The following is a 22,561-nucleotide window of genomic DNA, read 5'->3' as shown; positions in this document are numbered from 1 at the left end:
GCACCGACGGACAGGTGGGAGGACAATTCAAAACCATGGTACCCCCCGCCGCGCCAGCGAGGAGCCAAACGGTCGGTGTTTTCCATTAACTTTCTGTCGGCATCGTCATGTACGGGTGAGGCCGCGACGTGAACGGTGGTCGCAATGGTTTTCCAACTCCCTTCGGCTGTCGATGCAGAAGTCATCGCGTCCATCGTTTACTCGATCATATGCCTCCTTTCCAGTTTCTTATTGGTATGGCTTCTTTGGACACACAATGACAGGGCAAGCTGCAAGTTTTACCTCTCCTCTTCGATATCGGATGAAAATGACAACATGGGTTGGCTTCACGATTCATCGGGCTAACACCGGAATTGCTACAGACATCGCCTGCATCGCGTACGCCACGCTCATTATCACCGCCACTAGTATCTGGCAACAATTCTACGACTATATTTGGTGGAGGGAGATCTTGACGGACCAGTTCTACTATGCCAGGCAACACCCCGATAACGCGGCGGTTCAGTACACCAGAGGAACACAGGGGATCAAGCTCGTCTTGGGCTACATTCGTAAGTCAAAGACTTTGCGCTTGCTCGCTGGATACCGTCCTGCGGTCTGCTGGAGATTGTGTTCTCATATCGGATACAGGTATATTCGGATTCACCATTGCATCCAGCTTCGTCTTTTTCTTGTGAGTCACCGCCACTCGGCTTGATGGAACGACTCGGAATCATTACTAAAGCCGTCCAGTGCCCTGTCTCTCGCGGCAAGTGTTTATGGCTGGTTCGCCGCGACGCCGAGGATGACACGTACCCTCTCTATCATCGGCAGGATTCTGCCAGTTGTGCTCACATGCATTACCACCGGCTTGCTGCTTACGCCACTAGCTCAAGACTCGTTTTTTGTTTACATGTTGATCGCCAACATACAATGTCAGTATTGCCGGGAGCCTCAATCGCACATGACGAGCGTGAGCGACTAACAGGAAACAGTCGTTCTCAGCCTGCTCGGTAGCGCCATTTTGCTCCTGATGATCTTGGCCCGATACATCAGCTCACGACGGAACCTTACGAGCTGGAAAGTCATCTACGGCAACAACGGACCGTCGTTGCCCTGTACTAATGACGGAGGGAGCAAGACGCGGTCAATCTGGGCTGGCAGTTCGTCTAGTCGTGCTGCTGCACGGAGCGGAGCCTACAGTGCCTCAGGTCCAGCCAAGGCATATGACAATTGGCTTGTGATCCGGCTATCCATCGCCTTCGTTGTCCTCTGGTAAGTCATCATCGGCCTCCTTCTTCTCGCCGGCAAGAATCTAAAACGTGCGTCTAGTGTTTTTGAGTACACAAATACTGTCCCGCGCTTGAACGCCGCGAGCCACACGATCGACCTAACCAGCGGCTTGCAGCCCGACCTCAGCGTCAAACGCGCGCGAACAAGTATCCGAGGCTATGTCCCCGGCGTCTCGCCAAGCCTGGCAGCTTTCCTGGTGTTTGGAACCACCAAGACGTTCCAGGACAAACTATACAAAACTTTTGTTCCAAAAATATTCCAGAGACAAAACAGAAAGCGAAAGCCGTCCACGTCGCTTGCGACTCCGACCCCCGCGCCCCGGCCACCACCGTCCCGACGAGTCGATCCCTTTGGCGATGAAGTTTCCCTAGATTCCATGAGTCCGAAATCGCCCCCCCCTCCCTTCAATCAAGAAGGCCCCCTCAATTCTAAGCGTCCGAAAACGCCTCAAAACGCCAACTTCAGCCGGAAACTTCCATCTCAGAGTAGCTCGAGCCCGTATAATCCCTACGGCCATCATCCAAGAACGCCTTCGACATCCGAGGCGCTACATTCTCAACCTGTTTTAACATTTCAACCAGCTCAGACTCCTGCATCTCCGGGTAGCCGCAGCTCAAATAATCCCTACGGCCATCATCCAAGAACGCCTTCGAGATCCGAGGCACTACATTCTCAACCAGTTTTACCATTTCAACCTGCTCAGACTCCTGCATCTCCGGGTAGCCGCAGCTCATATCATTCCCACAATCATTCAAGAACGCCTTCGAGATCCGAGGCACTGCATTCGCAACCCGTTCAAGCATTTCAGCCAGTTCAAACAGCTCAACCGGTTCAGACTCCTGCACCAGCGGGCCACACAAACCCAGATTTGACCCGGCCGACGACTCGAGCAATGAGCCCAATAATAATTCCGAACTTGCATTCAAAGTTTTCGGCCCGAGGAAAATACGACCCAGAGAAAATGCTATCGTCACATCCGATTTAAGTCATAAGGTCACGGGTTAGATGTCATCAACCACGGAGTTTTAGGCGTTCAGAGAGGAACATGCCAGATACCATGTTTGCTTTACACTGGGATGTGCCGGCGCATATACCGTCTGATGATGAGTTTCTTTTACGTTCAACCACCCTGTCATTATTATGTCCCTGTGTAGAAAATAATAAATCTGCGACGTCTCGTCCTCGACGAGACACACGCATCAGCGAGCCAATTGGGCACCTATTTTCCTTTAGAAGTACCTCACATGTTCAGTTCAATATGTCGTGGAGCAGTCGCTGATATACTGCTCAGCGTGCATGTACAAATTGAGTGCGTTCGCTTTCATCAGGCGTTTCGCTGTGCCTTGTTACCCGTGGGCCGCGACGTTGATATCCCTGCCCTGTCTCCTCCAACGGACTCAAGCAAGACCTTGCCATTAAGTCGTAAGGTAACGACCTTAGTGACGGGGGATGTTACATTTATTATACCTTTGCTTTCAATCAATATAGTTTTGTCGGTGAACGAGGTCGCAGGAAATTCTGCAACAGTGTATGCCGCGGTTCTCGGAGCAGATTACGACGTAGCTTAGTACCTTGTCCCAATAGTGCATGAAGGTGCGGGCCAACATTCCATCGAAGAGTGTTACAGACCACACCGCGAAGCGGGAAAATGCATCAAAGGGGCGGCAGAGCTACTAAAGCATGGACCTGAGCTCCACAGATAGACCAAAATAGGACCTGGACCAATCACCTGATAATCGAGGTACGCATATTGCCGAATGCTACCGAGCTTCTCCTTGGCTCTCAGCTTTGATGGATTCTAGAAACCTTTGATCACGTATTGAAACGAGCGCGCAATTAAATCCTCCGTCTTGGCGCTTTCGGTGTCTCACATCTTGCTCTTCGTCTTCAGACGGCACTCCGTGGTGCCCGAAAAACGAATCCTTCCAGCAGCAGTAACACGGCATAGGCGGCTAGCTGTGGCTTGGAAGCCAGCAACGTCTTGAGTCAGAACACTTTGAGTCTCGACGTTCAGGGTAACCCGGCAACTTGCAGATCCCAGTCGTCCGCTACCTACATCCGGGCCCCAGCAGTGAAAAAGTTTGGTTCGCCGATTGGGTTTGATTAACTTCGTGGGTTGCCGGTAAAATGGGTTACGGGTAGAATGCCAGTGCAATTTGGTCGGCGGCCAGTGTCTAACCCAATCTGGAAGCACTGCCACAAAGAAGCTAGCAATACTATATTCCGTCACCCTAACTCTAACTAACCCAGACCCTAACCACTAACCCTATGTATCTTCTATCTACGTATCTATAGAAGATATATAGGGTTAGTAGTTAAGGTAGTTAGGGTCTAGGTTAGTTAGAGTTAAGGTCATAGAATATAATTATTATATCTGTGTTAGGGAAATGTGGCGGTGGTGGTGGTGTTTCTAGATTAGGTTAGACTCTGTCCGCCGACCAAGTTGCACTAGCAGTCTACCTGAAACCGTAAAATGCCAGTGTGCTTTTAGTAGTCTGCTAGTGATCTAAGCCTATTTTAGAAGGTACTGCCACCACTACTATATAAAATAATTATATTTTATCTCCCTAACTCTAGGTGACCTAGACCCTAACCTAGATCCTAACTACTAACCCTATGTATCTCCAATAGCTACATAGGCTTTTAAAGATATGTAGGGTTAGTGGTTAGGGTCTTAGTTAGGGTCTGGGTTACCTAGAGTTAGGGTGATAGAATATAGTATGTCTAGCTCCTATGTGGTAATCCTTCTAGATCGGGGTAGACACTGGCCGCCGACCAAAAGTGCACTAGCATTTTCATGGCAACCACTTCGTGTACTGTTTATTTGGGGGACCTAGCTGATCATGGTTGCTTTCGTCCCATGTTGTTAAATGTTGATATTGTGGGTAATACTCGTCATTATATCTGTACTTTTCAATGGATTCATTTAGACGCTGCACCCCTGTTTTACTAATGTTCAAAATAACGGATGATTTATTAGACAACAGTTGACAGCTATATCTGTACAGATGTCTAGTTTCGACAACCCCAGGGCAGAGCTTAAAGACCTGACATCACGGTAGATTTCTATTCTGCCGGCTTCCTTTCCCTTGCCTAGGGACTTGCTACAGAATTACTCATCCCTTCCATGACACAGAGATATTAGTTGGCTTTGCCTAGTGATAGTATGGTAGCCGTGCTTGCGAAGGAAAACTCGAACTGATACACCCGAACCTATGTTGAGTCTGGTGAAGAAAGTATAGAGAGGTTTAATCCGTTCAGGTTCAAGAAACCCGCTCAAGGGAAAGGGAATGCCAGCAGATAAAGGCAATTGGAAGCAGTGCACCAAAGAAATTGGTTAGGAGAAAAGAGGATAGAGTAAATCGGGAGAGGGGAGCGTGCTTTCACATTATGTCTCCCCTAGACATCTGAGGTAGTGTTTCAGAACCTCGGCGACAAGGCGGATACGTGTGAGAGCTGTCAGAGAATGGAACGGAACAGACAGAGAAGGCAAAAGAGACAGAGAGGATGAACCTCGACCAGTCTCTTCAGCAAGATATTGGAGAATAGGTGATGGAGGTTTATGAGGGTGAAACAAAGGTTATGAACAAGCCTGACAAGACAGATATAAGTGAAGGCAACCTGCAGACAAAGAATGCCACATCATTGACCCTAAACTGTATCCAGTTAAGCTTCAGGGGCACATGGCGTATGTAGCTTTATCAATGAGATGCCAACTGTCAACTGCCAACTGTCAGCAGCCAATCTTCAATCTGTTGGTTTTATAGTAAGAAAGGTAGGGATATCTTAATAGTCAGAATAGTAGTAAAAGTAGGTGTTGTTATTATTGTTGTTATAAGCTAGAATGTACAGAGTAGGCACTAAGTGTAGCAGCACAGGTAAGGTAGGTACTGGCGAGGTAGGCGGTGTGTCACGTGACCTATCTCTTTGGACCGTACCCTATCACGAGAGGCTTATCTTGATGTGGCGCATAGATTCCGCCACGCCATGTGCCATGTCACCTGACCAAGCTGAAGGATCGCTTCTATATAGGCCCTCTGCCTATAGGAATCCTCTTTCTACAAGACAAGGTTTTTCTTATAGCCCTACTTTACTAGTAATTTTACTAACTATATAGCTAGGATTAGCCTAGGATTGCCTAAGCACAGAATAGAAGGATTTTTCTTATTCCTTAAGAATTTTACTATAGTTATAGATATAGTAATATAATTAATTAAGTATTATAATCTTTACTGTTTAATATTTAATAACTAGTTTAATATATATATTTATTATAACTAATATACTTACCTACTAAGTAAATATTATTATAATAATTAGTAAAAATAATAATTATAAGGTCGCTATTTATAATTAAATAGTAATTAGTTTATATAGCTTAATATTATAAAAGTAAAAATAAAGTACTAGAACTTTTAGGAATATATAAGTTTTAAAGTTATAATAGTAAACTAATTAAGTCTATATATATATCTAAGGAAACTAGGTAAGCTACTAGTAGTATAATGTTAATATATATTAATTATAAAGAACTGTACTACCTACTTACAAATTACTATTACTATAGTAACTACTAGGATATTACACTAAGTAACTATGTAGCTATACTTAATAAACTTATAAATAGATATAAATATATAATAATACTAAGTAATCTTAACTAAAATAACCTTATATACTTTAATAGTCTTATAAGCTACTATTATAAAGAAATATATAAGTATACTACTTATTAAAAGAATATTAAAGCTATAACTAGTGTAGTTAATATTATAGTTAGTTTCTAGACAGTAAGGTTTCTACTAATAGTAAGTAGAGGTTAATACTTAGTTAACAGTGTTTGTTGTTCTTACTAGTCTTATTAATTACGCGGTAATTAGTTAGGTAGTCAAAGGCGTCTTAGTGCTTATATAGCTTCTTATTAATTAAATCACTAAGGTTAGATACTAAAAGGTATTTAAAGAATATATTATAAGTTAATTACTAAAGAGCTATAGAAGTCTGTCCTTAAGTGCGTCTAAGTCTATCCTATATATAAGTCCTAGCCGTTCCCTAAGTTACCTGTTATCTAATTATTATAAGGTAGAATAAGCGTCTTCCTAGGCGTTTACTAAGCGCTTATCCTATATATAAATAAGCGCTTATTCTTTATCTTATCTTATGCTTATAGTTATATAACTTATACTATAGTTCTTTTATTTTAAGGAGTTATCTATTTATCCTTATTTTACTTATCTATATAAATACTTACTATCTACTTATTAGGTAAGGTAATATAGCCTATAACTTATTAGGTTATAATATTAGGTCTCCCCTCTAAAGGTCTTACCCTTAAGACCTATATAAGTAGGTTATTATTACAGGCTAGAGCTATAGTATATATAGTAGGGCTTTGCCTATTATAACGCACTATAACGCACGCACCTATAACTAGTCTGCGCTTACTTAGCGTACCTACTTAAATACTATATATATAAAGGCATACTATAGAATAACCCCTTCTCTCCTTAGCTTAGATTAATTATATTAAGTTACTCTACACCTATTAAAAGGTAGTACTAGCCTTTTATATATCTAAGCTTATAATAAATAAATTAGATAATATAATATCTATAGTGCTTATATAATAACTTTATAATAAGAATATAAAGTTAAGAAATAGTATAAGGTCCTTTTACACTATAATAGAAGAAATATACTATAAGGCAGTAAGCGTATATAACATGCCTATCCCTAATAATAATATAGGCACTAAAGTAACAGCTAGTAGCGCTACTATAGGCCTAACTACACTTACTACGCCTGTTACTACGCTACTACACTAAAAGCTATTACTACTACCCCTAAAGTTTTCTAGGCTATACTATAACTTTCTGCTATAGTAGTAATAGATATATAATAAGGTAGAGATTAATTATAACTTCTTTACTAGTAAGTATAAAGTATAGTATCTTATTAACGTTTACTTAAAGATTAGCCCCTAGTATATAGTCTTAACCTTTTATAAGAAAAGTAAAATACTATATAACTATAAGCTAAAGAAGTTTTTATAGTACTTAAAGCGTACCTATAGTAACCTTAATAAGAGGTAATATATAGCTACTATACTTATTAACCTATATATAAAAAAGACTAAAACGTTTTTTTTTTTTACCTTAAGTTTAAATAGACCCTTACTAAAGCAGGTAGGTAGTTATAAAATAATAGCGCCTTTATAGCCTTACTTATAAGCACGCTTTTAGTATACCTTTACGCTGCTTTAGTAAGTGTGTCCTTCTTAAAGAACTATAACACCTATATTACTTAGATTAGTAAGGTAGCTTAGAAGGTTATGGACCTTATAAAGGCTATATAGACGTACTACCCTACCTACCTATTATATAAGAATACTAATAGGGACACTTTAATAGTAAGATTAGCCTATAACGCTAATAAGCCTACTACTAGGAATAAGAAGGCTATAAAGTATATAGAAAAGGCGTATATAAGGTAGAAGACTAGGACCTACTTTAACTACTAGAAGCTAGGACACCTTATAAGGCACTATAATAGTACGCTAGTATATATAGTAAAAATAACTACTATATAAATTAAAAAGCTTATAGATAGTAAGAATAAAAAAAAAAAAAGCAGACTTAAGTAATAAGTTAGGGAAAAAGTAACTTTAGGATAAAATTAGGTCTTAAAGCTAATAAGTAAGGAATATAAAAAATAAGAGGAGTTTTTATATATAAAGAAAATAATTAGACTATTTATACTACTAGATACTTAAGTTAATAAAGGTTTTTTAACCTAAGCCCTTACTAACACTAGCTATAACACTTATATAATAGTAAATAGTAACTTTATATAAAGATAGCGCTTTTTATATATTTTATAATATAAAACCCCCTTAAAGGGATTTACTAAAGGTTTATAATATATATTAATAAAAGGCGTTATTATATTTAATATTAAGCTTAGTAAGTACTAATAGTATATATATATATATATAGTACTTAGATTAGATTAAGATATCTTTTTAAAGAAACTGTAAATAAAAACTAATAAGGTTATTTTTAATATAGTAAAAAGTACTATTTACTATAGATATATAGACCTTACCTTATAATTAGTAGGCTAATATAAGTTAGAAAAAGTATATAAAATCTATACTATAGGCGTTATTAAAGCGCCCTTATTTATAGCGTTATACTGCTGTATAGCCTAACACAGCCTTCCTAGCAGCCGTTACAGTTCTAACAGGATAAAGCTAGGCTATAGTAGTGTTATAAAGTAACGTAGTGTAAAGGCAAAGCGTAACAGTAGAGTAGTAAAGCAAGACAAATAATAATAAGGAACTAAATAAGTAATATAAGATAAGATAGGTAACAGATAGTAGGTGTATTTATAATTAACCCTCCTTCTATAAAAAGTTACCTACTAAAGGGATATATACCTAAGGTATATATAATATATTATATATATATTAGGTATTTAGTCCTTACTATCTATCTATCTCCTAACTATAGGCACTTACTACCTTATCCTATAATAAGTGCCCCCCCTTAAAAAGACCTTATCTTCTTTTACTAAATACTCTAAGAGCTAATTAAGAAAGTAATATCTACTATTTCCTATCTCCCTTATGTTATAGCCTTATGCCTTAGGGTTATTTATTTATATTCTAACCTTACTATTTACTTATTATTATTATTACTTAGGTTAATAGCCCTAGCCTAGTGCTTTTTTCCTTATAGGCCTATAGGGCTACTAAGTTCCTCTACTAGGTAGGGTTACTTATTACTTCTGCTGCCTAAGCTTACGTTACTAATAACGCTCTAGGTAGTAGTACGTGTCTCCTACTAGAGGTAGAGTGTCTCTATAAGTAAGGTAACCTAATCCTATAACTACTTAAAATCCCTAGCCTTAAACTTATTAAGGGCGTTAAGATTATCTACCTTATAGTTAAGGTTCTTAACCTTATTTTTAATAGTGTTAATCTATTTTTTAACGTTATTAATTTAGGCTACTTACTAGTAAATCTTCTTAGCCTTAGTATATAAGCTTTTTCTAATAGCCTTATTAATATTACCTTATACTACTATAGCTACCTTAGCCTTATTAATAGCTATTACTAAGGTAGTAGTGTTTTTTATATTCTTATAAATTAACTTAGTATACTTATTAACTTTAGTAGTAAGGTTAGTAACCTAGTCTTTTAGCTAGTTAATTAGGCGTAATTAGCCTTTTATATAGTAAGTATACTAAATTTCTAGTATAGAGATATAGTTTAGACGCTAGATAAGTAAAAAGGTACTTATAACTTTAGAATTACTTTACTTAGGTTAGTATAAGAATATAAAGCTAATTAACGCTATATAACTAGGGAGTTCTTTAGACTATAGTTTACTTTTTTTATAATTAGTAAGGATAGCGTTTATAGGGGCTATAATCTACTATTAGAAGTACTTATCTAAGGTTAAGGAGGTATATAACTATTTAGTATTAAAGCTTTATTAGCTTATATAGAAGCGCTAGACCTAGACCTTAGTCTTTTTATATAGTATTTAGTTACTACTACTATAAAAGGCTTTATTAAGGTATATAATTACCTTTTTCTTAATAAAGATTATTAACTCTTTAGTAGTAAATATATTCTTATATAAGGTAGTAGGTGCCTTTACCTTAGCTACTATAGTAACCTTTTTTACTATTTTATTTTTAGTCTTCTTAATAGTGCTTTATTTAGTTAATAGTATACTATCTTAATTAAGCGTATTAAGGTATTACTTAATATATTTATAAAGCTTATTATACTTCTCTTATTACTTAACTGTTTTCTATTACTAAATATATTTATTAGCCTCTTTAGTCTTATTATAAATATTATCTAAGAGCTTAATTTCCTTAGTTAGGACTTTAGACACCTTAAAGTTCTTACTACTTACCTTATTATTATTAAAGTTAAGGCTAAAATCCTTATTACTAGCATCCTTATTACTATAGTTAGGGTCCTTTATAATAGCCTTATTATTTTAGCCTTTTTAGTTAGATATCAATTGCCCTTATAAGTGTGTAACCATTCAATTGCAGTAACAAAACAGGTGACCTGCGTACTCTTTTGTACGGTCGCATTTCTTAGTTTTTTTACTTATACTGCCTATACTAGTGTCTAGTTAGTTATTATCCTAGGCTAAGGGATTAATAGGGGTAAAGCTAGGTCTTATAGCGCTACTACTATACTCCTCTATAAGCTACTAATTACTAGTAGCGCTAGCCTAGGTAAGGTAGTTAATATGTTTAGATATCTTATTGTTATTAACATCCTTATTAATAAATTTATTAAAGTTAAAGGTATTTTAGTTAAGGATGTCCTTATATAGGTTAAAATTACTTATAAAGCTTTAGGTTTTCTTAATAGTATAATTATAAGATTATATATTATACTTATAATTAGCTTTAACTACTACTAGCGTTATAGAAAGTAAGGGTAAATTATAATATAAAAGGTAGTAGTAGATTATAAAGAAAAGTAATAAGTTAGATAGGTTAAAAAAATAAAAAAAATAGTAGTTATAGGTAGGTAAGTTAAAATATCCTTTAGCTATTAACTATAGGTATAAGTAAAGTAGGTGTAGTTACCTATTTTAGATAGTTACTTTTTTTATTTTCTTTAACTGTTAATAACGTATAGTTATTTAGGTCTTTTTTTACTATGCTATTATATAATTTAATAAAAAGAGAGTGTTAGCGTATTAAAGGTGTTATTTCTTCTTATTAAAAAGAAGATTAAAAAACAAGAGTGTTATTAAGAATAATAGTATAAGGCTATATATTACCTTATGTTATTAAGAAAGATTACTATAATTCTAGTGTTACCTATAAGGTTTTCTAAAGGGATTCCTCTAGCGCTAGCTTCTAGCCTTATATTTTTATATATTCTAGGCTTTAACTAATAAGGTTACCTTTCTTATATTTTTATATTAGATTACTAGCGTTTAGTATAAGATTTCTATAAGGTTTCTAAGTGTTCTCTACTAGTAAGTACTTTTTCTATTTAATAAGATATTTAATTAATAGCTTATTTCTTTTTTACTTAATTCTTTAGCCTTTAATTTATTTAACCTTATACTTTTTTATTTTAGTAACCTTTACTAGCTTTAGTAGCTATTACTTTTTATTAAAGGGGTCTTTACCTAGAGGTGCCTTCTATAGTTATATAGTTAACACTACTAAGTAAACCCTTTATTATAGTAGTAGGTTAAGTTTATAAGCGCTAGGCCTAACTATATAAGTAATCTAGAAAAGGCCTATACGCTAGGAAGACTACTTCCTCTTAGGTTTACTAGAGAGTAAGTAGCCTTTACTAAGTTAGAAAAATACCTTATTACTAATAGTAAAATATATAGGGTAATAGTATTAGTTATATTACTTTTTTTATATTAATCCTACTATATTAATTAAAGTTAAAGCTTTAGATTAGTATATCTAGTAAAGGACGTCTAGGGACTTTATTAGTAGTCCCTTAGTACTAACGTACTTTAGTACTATTTATAGGTAGAATCTAAGGGCTAACTTATTTAAAGATTATCTAATTATAACTATAAGTAAGTTATGAAGTAAGTGCTATAGCGCTAGGAGAATATTAATCTATAGTATATCTAGGTTAGTATATATATAGAAATAGATAGTAATTTTAACTATTTAGTTTATTTTTTTACTTTAACTATTAGTTTAAAGGTAGTATACTATAGATATAAGTAGCTTTACTTTTAGTATATTAAAGATACCTACCTAAATAAGAATATAAATTTAGGGTTATAATTACTAATAATAGCTATTAGTAGGCCCTAGTTATATATTATAAGAGTTTATAAAAGTACTTAGGCCTAGTAGTAAGCCTTATACTTAGTATATCTTAAGATAAGTAACGTTTTTTTACTAAACTTATAGGTTATAGTGTAAAGGTAGTTAAATATAAGGTAATTAGGTAATACCTAGAAGCTACTTTATATAAGTACCTTAGGTATATCTATAATAAAGTCTATAAAGATAGTATAGTAGGGCACTTTAGCGTTATAATAAGTTAAAGTAATCTTATAGCTTTTTAGTAATTTATTTAGTTACTTTAGTAAGTTAAGTAGTAAGTAAGGTATAACTTTACTAACCTAGCTTTTCTAGGTATATTAAAGTTATATAACTTAGTAAGTATCTTATTATATCTAAAGTAAAATTTCTTATTATAAGTAAAAGTAAAGATTCTTCTTACTATAGGTTTTAAGATATAAAGTCTATATATTCTATCTAACGTAATATAAAAGATTAGTCCCTTATTATTAATTACCTAAGGTAAGGTTAGTACTTATAGCTATTACCTTTTCTTATAAGGCAGCTGTTACTCTCTCTTAGCCTTATCTAGGGTTATAAATTTTTAGTTACTTTTATATAATTATTTAATCTAGGCCCTTAGCTTTCTAAATCTTTTATTACCTTAGTAACCTAAGACTATACTCCTTATAAAGTTATTATTAATCTATACTATTATTATAGTAGTAGCCCTAAGGTTTAGTAGCTTATTACCTATATACTATACTATTACTACTATATTTTCTTTATTATTATTATTAATATTAGTAAGCTTATTTTTTTATAAGAAATACTTTAAGAGATTAGGCTATATAATAGAAGAAAGTATATTTAGTACTATATTAAGTTTACTAGGGATATAGAAGATATATAAGTAAAACTAAAAGAGGTAGTTTACTATATTAGTAAGGTAGAGGTTAGCCTTATTAAGGTCTACTTATTTAGTGCGCTTACTTATTATATATGTTATATAGTTTATAAGAATATTAACTTTATACCTATTAGACTAATTAAGCTTTTAGAGTTTCTCTATAGCCTATATAACAGCTATAACTTTAGCCTTAGTTATACTAAAACGTTTTTTTACTTAAGTTATAGTTTATAAAAAGAATAAGATTAGCTTAATATATTTATTCTCTATATTAATACTAAGTATTTTCTCTTTATCTTAGTTATAATCTAATTAAAAAACTATAAGCCTAAAACTACTAATATAAGTATTAATCTTAAAGAAGAGTAGTTTCTTAAGGTTATAGTAACTTATTTATAGAGTTTCTTTTATAGTAATTTCTATATATTAAGCTCCTTAGGTATAAGGTTAAATATCTCTTTTACTATAATCTTTACTTTATACTAATATATTATACTAGGTTTTAGTATATTATCTTTTTATAGACGCTTAGTAAGTTTTATTTTATTATAGTAAAAAGGCTTAGTAATTATATTAAACTAAGGGATTCCTATATATAACTATTTACTTATTTTAAGATATATCTTAAGGTCCTATAGGCTATAAGGGAAAATAAGCTACTTAAAGGCCTAAATATAGTTATTTAGCTTATAAATACTATTTCTATTTATAATATAGCTAAGAAGCTTTACTAAAAGAAAACTAGTAAATAACTTTAGTGCTTCAATATAGATATAGTATTTATTAAGGATCTTTAGGACTATCTTTAGGTGCTAGAGGTGTTTCTTATTTAAGTTACTAAAGATTATAATATTATTAATATATACCTTAATAAAATATTAATATTTAAAGAAGATTTAATTTATAAAGTACTAGGTATAGGCTAGGGAGTTCTTAAAGCCTATTAGCACTACGTTAAAGTATTTAAGCCTTTATAAGCTAATTCTTATTATATAATCTTAATATAGTAAATACATACTAAGTTAGTAAAAGAACCTTAATACGTTAAAGACTATTACCCTCTTTTTACCTTAGGGATTATATATAATCTTTTTAGTCTAGAAGAGGATATATATTAGGTATAGCTTATTTATTAAGTAGCCTTATATTAACTACTATATGCCCCTTATGCTTTATCTTATCCTCCTTATATTTCTATACTATAAAGAGAGGGCAGGCTATTACTATAAGGTGTTACTACTAACCTATTTTCTTAATTTTATATTATTTATTATCTTAGTTATTAATAAGCTTTATATCCTTAAGACTAAAAGGGAATATATAGACGTTCTGTTTCTAATTTTACTATCTATTTAAGAGCTTAATTTATATCTTATTTTTATTTAGTATAAGTATTAACCTATAGTTATAATAAATATTATATTTATTTAAGAGGATTTTAAGCTTTTTAGTAAACTCTAGGTTATTAGTATAGATCTTTATGCTATAGTAGTTAATAATTATAAACTGTTTATCTAGCTTTAATATACTATATCTTAGTATTTCTTATAGTAGTGTAGGGATATCTAGTAGTTCTTCTTCTTTTTTAGCTCCTATAGCGAACTCCCTCTCTATATTAAGGAAGTTATTAGTAATATTAATAAAGTTAATAAAGCCACTCTTAGTAATAGCATCTAGTGTCCCTTTATTAATAGCCTACGCGCTTTTTTTCCTTAAGACTAGTAAGATTTATATAACCTTAGTGCCTTTCTTAATAATAATAAGGGTATTTATATTATTATATACTAGTACTACTTTAGTAAATAATAAATCTAGTATTATACTTAGAATATAGGCGTTTATTAAGAATATATAGTATCTATATAGTTTCTTATTATTATTATATTTATTAAGAAGGTTAATAAAGTTAACTAAAAGGTAGTATATTAACTTTAGCTAGATTATTATAGTAAATTATACTATAATTCTTTACGTTATAAGGAAATAGCTTTCTACTATTATTAGTATTATTATATTATAAGTAAAGTAGAGTTTTACCTATTTCTTATTAAAGTTAATAACTACTTTATAGTTATTATAAAATAAGGTGCCTAGTAATAGTTAAGCTAGAAGCTTCTTAACTACCTTAATAGTAATTATAGTATAGACCTTTATCTTAGTGTCTTTTACTACTTTATTAAAGTATATATTAAAAGTAACGTTTTCTATAAGCGTAAATAATAATCTAACTACTCTTACTTTCTATAGTTTTACTATAGAGAATTATAGGTTTCTTATAAATTTCTTTACCTACTTATAATCTACTAGATTAACAGACACGCCTATATCTAGGTATATAGCGTTTTCCTCTAAGTTCTTATTTATCTAGATCTTTACCTATAGGTAGGTACGCTTACGCTAGTTTCTTTTTTTATTAGGTTTTATAATAGCTTTAATTACTTCTCCTAACTAAAAAGTAAAGTTTACTATATTACTATTATATAGTGCTTCTTTAGAGAAGTCTAGTGTTATAGAAGTTATAGCCTTACTTAGCGTTAGTAATAGCTTTATACTGTTATTACTTTTAGCTACCTTTATAAGGTACTTCTTAATCTTATCTTATTATAAAGTAACCTCTTTATAGGCCTTAAAGATCTTCTTATAGTCTGCTAGGGCTATAGTAATCTTAGTAGGTAGTAGTGTAATAAAGTTTATAGTGTTAGTTATTATTAGTAAGAACTCCTTAGTAGTCTTAAAGATATACTTTTTATTAATAAGTTTATTAATCTTAATATCTATATCCTTATTATACTCCTAAATAAACTACACTTTATCTTTACTTTTAGTTTTTTATATATATTACGCTTACTATTATTATCCCTCTCCTTATTAAGGACCTTTCTAAGATTACTAGTCTTAGGCTTTACGTTCTAAGTTAGTCTAGTAATACTTTTACTATTAGTTACTATATAGTTAGTACTTTTTATAGTTTTCTTAAAAGTTTTCTTTATACTAGTAGTTACTTCTCCTTTACTAGTTATTATTATTATTAGATCCTTATAAGGCTATATTCTCCCTATTAGCCTCTAGGGGGTCCTTATTTTAGGGGTAGTAGTCCTATAGTTACTTTATTATATTTCTTTATAGCGCTATACTATTATTTATACTACTTTAACTAGCTATATTATTAGTATATATAGAGGTAGTTTATAATAGTAAAGTAGCGTCTTAGAGAGCCTAGTGTTTCTTTTTAGTAAAAGTAATATACTTATCTAAAGAGTTATAGTCCTTAGGCTTATAAAGAAATTACTATAGCTATAAGGTAAGGTTATTATAAAACCTTATTAGCTATTAGTATTAGGTCTAGTTACCTTATGCCTTAGTATACTTAAAGTAGGATTAGGTAAAAGTGTAAATATTATACTACTTATTAATCTTATTAGTAGTAAAGTAGTTTTCTTAGAACTACTTCTTTACTTTAATAAAAGTTAGTTTAAAATAGTACTTAAATTACCTTAAGATTAATAGCTAACTTTCTTACTTCAAAATATTTTACTTTATATTAGTTAGTTAAAATTCCTATTAGTTCTATACATATTTATAAAGGTATTAGTTAATTATCTAATAAAAACACTATAGAGATAAGGGGTCTATATAAGTTACCTTAACTACCTAGATCTAAAGCTTTACGTTATAGTAGTATATTATAAGGTAGTTATAAAAATAAGGTCTAGTAAGTACCTCTTAGTGTTAGTATTAGGCTAGAAGATTCCTATAGTAAGTAGTACTTATATCTAGGCTAAGGAGTAACCTAAGATAGCTATAGTAGTTACTAGTACTACTACTACTTATACCTAAGTAGTTATAATATAAAAAAAAGCTACTATAAGTTCTTTTATATTTAATATTAATAAAAGTAGTATAACGTATATATATAGTAAGCTATATATTATAGTAAGCTATATATTATAGTAAGCTATATATTATAGTAAGCTATATATTATAGTAAGCTATATATATCCTCCCTCTTTATACCTCTTTAACCTTTATACTAACTTTTCTTTATATATAAATATAGCCTCTTCTTCTAAAGAAAGTTATATTATCCTTACTATCTAGGCTCTTAAAAACAACCTAAAAATGTCTATATAAAGTGCTACCTCTAACTTTAAGGTCCCTAAATTAACCCTTTATATATAACGCACTAGTATACTCCTATAAGCTAAGACGTATTTAAAATTAATAAAGATAACTATTTTAGGAGAAAAAGTAATTCTTAAATAAGTTATTAACCTAATTAATTAAAGGTTTCCTTTATAATAAGATAATATATAAGATATAGCTAACTAACTTTTTTCTAAACGTAATATAACATGTATTAGACCCTAATAAGTAGAGAACTTTATATAATAATAACCCTAATTAAAAATATAATTTTAATATTAAACTAGCTATTAGAAAGCCTTAGCTAGGGATCTTATAATTATATAAGGCTAGTTTATACTTATATAAAATATAATTATAAATTATAGGATATAAGATTATAATATTTATAATTTTAATAAGACTAGCTTTTTAATAGAAATACTATTATATATAAAGATTATTATAACCTTTAATTATAAGAGAAGGCTTTATATAAAGCAGCCTAGTAATTAAAAATAGGTTTTTATTATTTAAGGTATATATATAAATAGCTAGGTAATACCTCTATATGTTATTATAAAAGGTAAATATTACCTTTTTTCTTAGTACTAAAATAGCTAATTTCTAGTTATATAGCGTATTTACCTAAGTAAAAATAAATAGACTATAAATAGAATTAGCCTAAATTAGCTAAAGCACTTTAATTAGTATATAAAGTCTTATATAAAAGGTACTTATTACCTTTTAATCCTAAATAGCTATAATAGCTATAAATTAACTAAATTTAATAACTACTATAAAAAAAAGGATTATTACTTTATATATACCTCCCTATTTATTATATAAGCTTTAGCCTCTTAATATAAGTTATTTTAGCCTATTAAAGCTTTTATATAGTAAGAAAATTAAAAAGATAATATTAATATAGATTTTATATATTATAAAAAATAACTTTTCTTTTACCTTTAAAGTAGTATTTTTTACTTTAATAAAAGAAAGAAACGTATAAGCTAGCTTTAGATAGGCTAGCCTTATATCTTTTACCTTAAAGTAGTTATTTCTTACCTAGATTTTAAGCTAAATATACTAACACCTCCTTACTTATATCTAACTAGCTTAGGCTTATAAGACATAAAGACACTAACTATAGCACTAGAGGGCGTATAAAGTGCTAGTTTACTTAAAAAAAAGATCTAAAGATATTAAAGAAGCTTACTAACACTAATATATAAGGTAATTAATCTTTAAGCTAAAACTATTAGTAAGTTAGTATATAGGCTTACTTTTATTAAGGCTAAAAACCTTAGACTTTATATAAGGATAGATATACTAAGTAAGTAGTAAAAGGCTAAAAAGACCTAACTACGTCTTAAAAGGTTACTTAATATAACTAAATTAGAGGTGCTATAAGGAGAGAAGGAGGGTGTTAAGGCTAGAGGTAAGAAAACGTCTTAAAAAGAGGCTTATATAAAGGGTAGTAAGCCACGCGTTTAATAATATAGTAATTATAAAAAGACTAAGTATAACATATAAACCTATAAGGTAGTTTAGAATAGTAATAAAAAATAAGGTAATATATATTTTTAATTAATTTTATATAATCTAGTTAAATTAACTTATAGAAATAATTAAAAGGTAAAAAAATATATATAGCTTACTATAATATATAGCTTATTATATATATACGTTAGCTATAGTTAACTATAGGCTTCTTTATTACCTTTACTATCTAAAGTTATTTTATAGCTAGGCTATACTTATTAGGTCTTAGTGTTTTTATAATTATCTTACTATTAACTTTAACTTTACTAATTAAGTAGCTATAGTTATAGTGCTAGCCTTTTTACTAAAGTACTAACTTAGGGGAATTATATCTTTTACCTAACCTTAGGCTAAAAGTAGTAAATATTATGTCTACCCTAAGGGTAAGTATATATCTTACTTTTATTAACCCTAGATATAATAGTCTATACTATTTAAGAATTAGCCTAGTATAGTAAAAAATTATAGTCTAAGTAGGCCTACTAGTAAGATAGTGTTATAGCCTAGTAGGCCTATAATTTCTTATTTCTTACCTTTTAACTTAGACTATATTATTATAGTAGCTTTTATTTACTCTAAAGATAATAAGTCTAAAAAGATATCTCCTTTTTATTTAAGTATATTACTTATTATAATATCTTTACTTAAAAGTAGTTACTAAGGAGGCTTTTTTTAAAAGGTAAAAAGTATCTACTTAGTTAGGTTGTTTTTAGTATAACTAGGTTTTTAAATAACTAAAAGCTTTATAAGTTATTATAAGATAGTTAGATATCTTTTACCTTACTATATAGTCTTAATAAAAGTAGCTAGTTAGTTTTTATATCTCTAATAATCTTTTTTATTATATAAAAAGTGTTTTTAACTTAATAAAAGTTATTAGCTTAGCTAGCGTCTAACTAAAAGCCTTATTACTAGTTATTACTAAAGTAGTATAATATATCCTTATTAAATTCTATAGTTATAAAGAATTATATATTATTATAAAGACTTTAGGGTAGCTACTAAGTAATCTTATAAAATAGATTTTACTTAAGCTATATATAAAGACGCCTAAGTTTAGAGATCTACTTAGGTTAAAGCGTTCTTAGTATGCTATATTTTTAAGCCTATTACTTTTATTAAGGTATATATATTTCTTTACTATATAGTAGTAGAAAAAAGGTCTAAATAAAAGTAATAAAAATAATAAAAGTAATAAAAATAATAAAATAGTGTAAATTAAAATAGTTATAATACTACTTAATATAGTCTTTTTAGTAGCTATTATAGATTTAATAAAATAAAGCTAGGCTATAGTAGTAAGGTAAAGTAATATAGTATAAAGGTAAAGCGTAATAGTAAAGTAGTAAAGTAAGATAAATAATAATAAGAAGCTAAATAAATAATATAAAATAAAATAAGTAATAGATAGGTAGTAATATTCTTAGTTACCTTCTTTCTTTATAAAGAGGCTTTAACTAAAGAGATATATACCTATAGTATATATACTATATTATATATACTATAGGTATATTCTTACTATCTACCTAACTTCTAGCTATAAGCACTTAACCTCTTGTTTTATAATAGCTACTTTATATAAGGCCTTCTTTTATAATTAGAGGTTATAATAACCTTTATATATAATAGTATTTCTATTAAGAAGCTAGTCTTATTAAAATTATAAATATTATAATCCTATATCTTATACTTTATAATTATATTTTATATAAGTATAAACTAGCCTTATATAATTATAAAATCCTTAGCTAAGGCTCTCTAATAGTTAATCTAATATTAAAATTATATTTTTAATTAAGGTTATTATTATATAAAGTTCTTTACCTATTAGGGTCTAATATATATTACGTTACGTTTAGAAAAAAGTTAGTTAGCTATATCTTATATATTATCTTATTATAAAGAAAACCCTTAATTAATTAGGTTAATAACCTATTTAAGAATTACCTTTTCTTCTAAAATAGTTATTTTTATTAATTTTAAACACGTCTTAGCTTATAGAAGTATACTAGTGCGTTATATATAAAGGGTTAATTTAGGGACCTTAAAGTTAGAGGCAGCACTTTATATAGACATTTTTAGGTTGTTTTTAAGAGCCTAGATAGTAAGGATAATACGACTTTCTTTAGAAGAAGAGGCTATGTTTATATGTAGAGAAAAGTTAGTATATTTAGTCTTAAAGTTAGTTAGTTAATATAACGCTATTTGTAAAGTTAACAGGTTGATTAATAAAGTTGGTTGATAGGGTTGCTTTGAGTGAAGCGCTGGTCTGTCAGGGAAAGCTGGCGCGGGCGATAGGACGTTGATATAGGCTGTGAAATTCGTACTTGACTTTGTGATCCGCCATGCCTGCCACAAGATACTCCCTAAGGCAATAGGGTGTTTTTTAATAATGACCCTCTGAGGCAACAAGAGCACCCAGCGTATCCGGGCTTGTTCCTTGATCTGCGCGAGGACATATTGGCTGGTGTCGTGGATATGGTTTTCGCCCCTTCCCTGCTGGCCACTGGAGACACGTCTTGCAGAAGAGAAAAAGGAGTCCGTAGCGTTCGCGGCTGCATAGGACCTAACATGACTGCTGCTACGATTTAGAAAGGACGAGGATGCAACGGCCGGTGTTCTTGGCGTGCTTGTAGACCCTTGGTGTGGTACGATCCGGCGGTTGTCATTTTGCCTAATCGAGCCCAGCAGAGATGGCAGTGGGGAGGCCTCTGTCACAGGTTTAGACCTAGTCCAAGGAAGTTGTTTACACTGACGACGATAAGAATGGAAGTGATCTGCTTCCAGAGCTTGAAATTGATATTGAAGCCTGCCACTTTCTCCAAAATTAACCAACTGCTGCTCTACAGCTAATTCAGGACGATGACCTTGATTCTAGAGATATTCTCAGGAGACCTTTTACGGCCAGGATAGTCATACAGCGAGAATCGGGGCATCGAATCAGGCCAGACCAGGACATCGACAGCCACGGTTCAGAAACGTTAAAAACTATGTCAATGCCGTGGCACAATCCCAGTCCGGGAACAGAAAGTGCGTCCAACCGGCTTCGATCCCGGCGCGGGCCGTCTACACTAAAATCTCAAGACAGATTAGGCATATCCCAGCATGATCGTCGAATGTGAGGTGATGCACGCCAGTTCTGTCAAACGGACTTGATCTCCCTGACTTCCACCAACCGTAGATCGACCCGTTCGGTATGCTCCCAACCACAGCCGCACCTGGCCGGCTTCGGGTAGATGCTCATAGCGAATTCTCGCAGCAGCAGCCATCGAACCGTTGATCCGCGTTACACTAGCCAAAAGTATGCCTTGGCTTCGCAGGTCTCGTCATGAAACATAAGCACTTAGCTAGGAACGACACGAGCTGAGTCCACGTCCCCGCAATGGGAAGCGATCTTCCCCGAAACGCCAGCCAGGCAGTTTTCCTAGGTTGGGAAAAGCCTCGTGCCCAGTCCTGTGAGCCTCGCTTGAATTACGAAGGGGGCCGCTTATAGGGTAAGTGGCGCTACCGAAAAAGGCGTTCATCGTTGTGTTGTTGCCAAACTCGGACGTGCTATGCCCTCCCTTCTTAGCAAACTGAGACAGGAGTCGAGAAACAACGACGGGCACTTTGAGGAAGAATGGGAGGGGAAGCTCACTCCCTGTTCCCCTAGAGATGCTGCAAGGTTACGCGGTCCTACTGTGGACTGGAATTCGGGTTATATAAGGCACCAAGACAAGCCCATTAACCAGCATTCCCGACGAAAGGGAGAGAGGCCCCTCCCATTTATCAACAGCTCAATGGTCGCTGACTTTTCTCCTCGACTGCTCGGTGCCCACTTCTCTACCTCTTGTTCAACGGGTAGGCCAAACGGAAAACAAGCCACCCAACATTTCAAGACCCAGCAGACGTTAATCAGTCACG

The 22,561-nt window shown here is 32.2% G+C and overlaps 2 protein-coding genes across 2 annotated transcripts; both read left to right on the top strand.

The window, feature by feature from the left end:
* Positions 1 to 209: 209 nt before the first annotated feature.
* Positions 210 to 1,258, top strand: GLRG_01004 (uncharacterized protein; the record flags this gene model as incomplete). The annotated part of the gene is made up of 5 exons (XM_008091689.1): positions 210 to 234; positions 363 to 551; positions 631 to 673; positions 733 to 914; positions 975 to 1,258. The coding sequence occupies 5 exons, from the start codon at positions 210 to 212 to the stop codon at positions 1,256 to 1,258; spliced, it is 723 nt and encodes a 240-aa protein (XP_008089880.1).
* Positions 1,259 to 1,756: 498 nt separating this feature from the next.
* GLRG_01003 (uncharacterized protein) lies at positions 1,757 to 2,257 on the top strand (the record flags this gene model as incomplete). The annotated part of the gene is made up of 1 exon (XM_008091688.1): positions 1,757 to 2,257. A coding segment is annotated over one exon (501 nt), but the record flags the coding sequence as incomplete, so codon positions are not given.
* Positions 2,258 to 22,561: the final 20,304 nt, after the last annotated feature.

This window comes from Colletotrichum graminicola (genome assembly GCF_000149035.1).
Source record: "Colletotrichum graminicola M1.001 genomic scaffold supercont1.3, whole genome shotgun sequence".
NCBI lineage: Eukaryota > Fungi > Ascomycota > Sordariomycetes > Glomerellales > Glomerellaceae > Colletotrichum > Colletotrichum graminicola.
The sequence above is the reverse complement of the archived record's forward strand: the minus strand, read 5'-3'. Positions and strand labels throughout refer to the sequence as shown.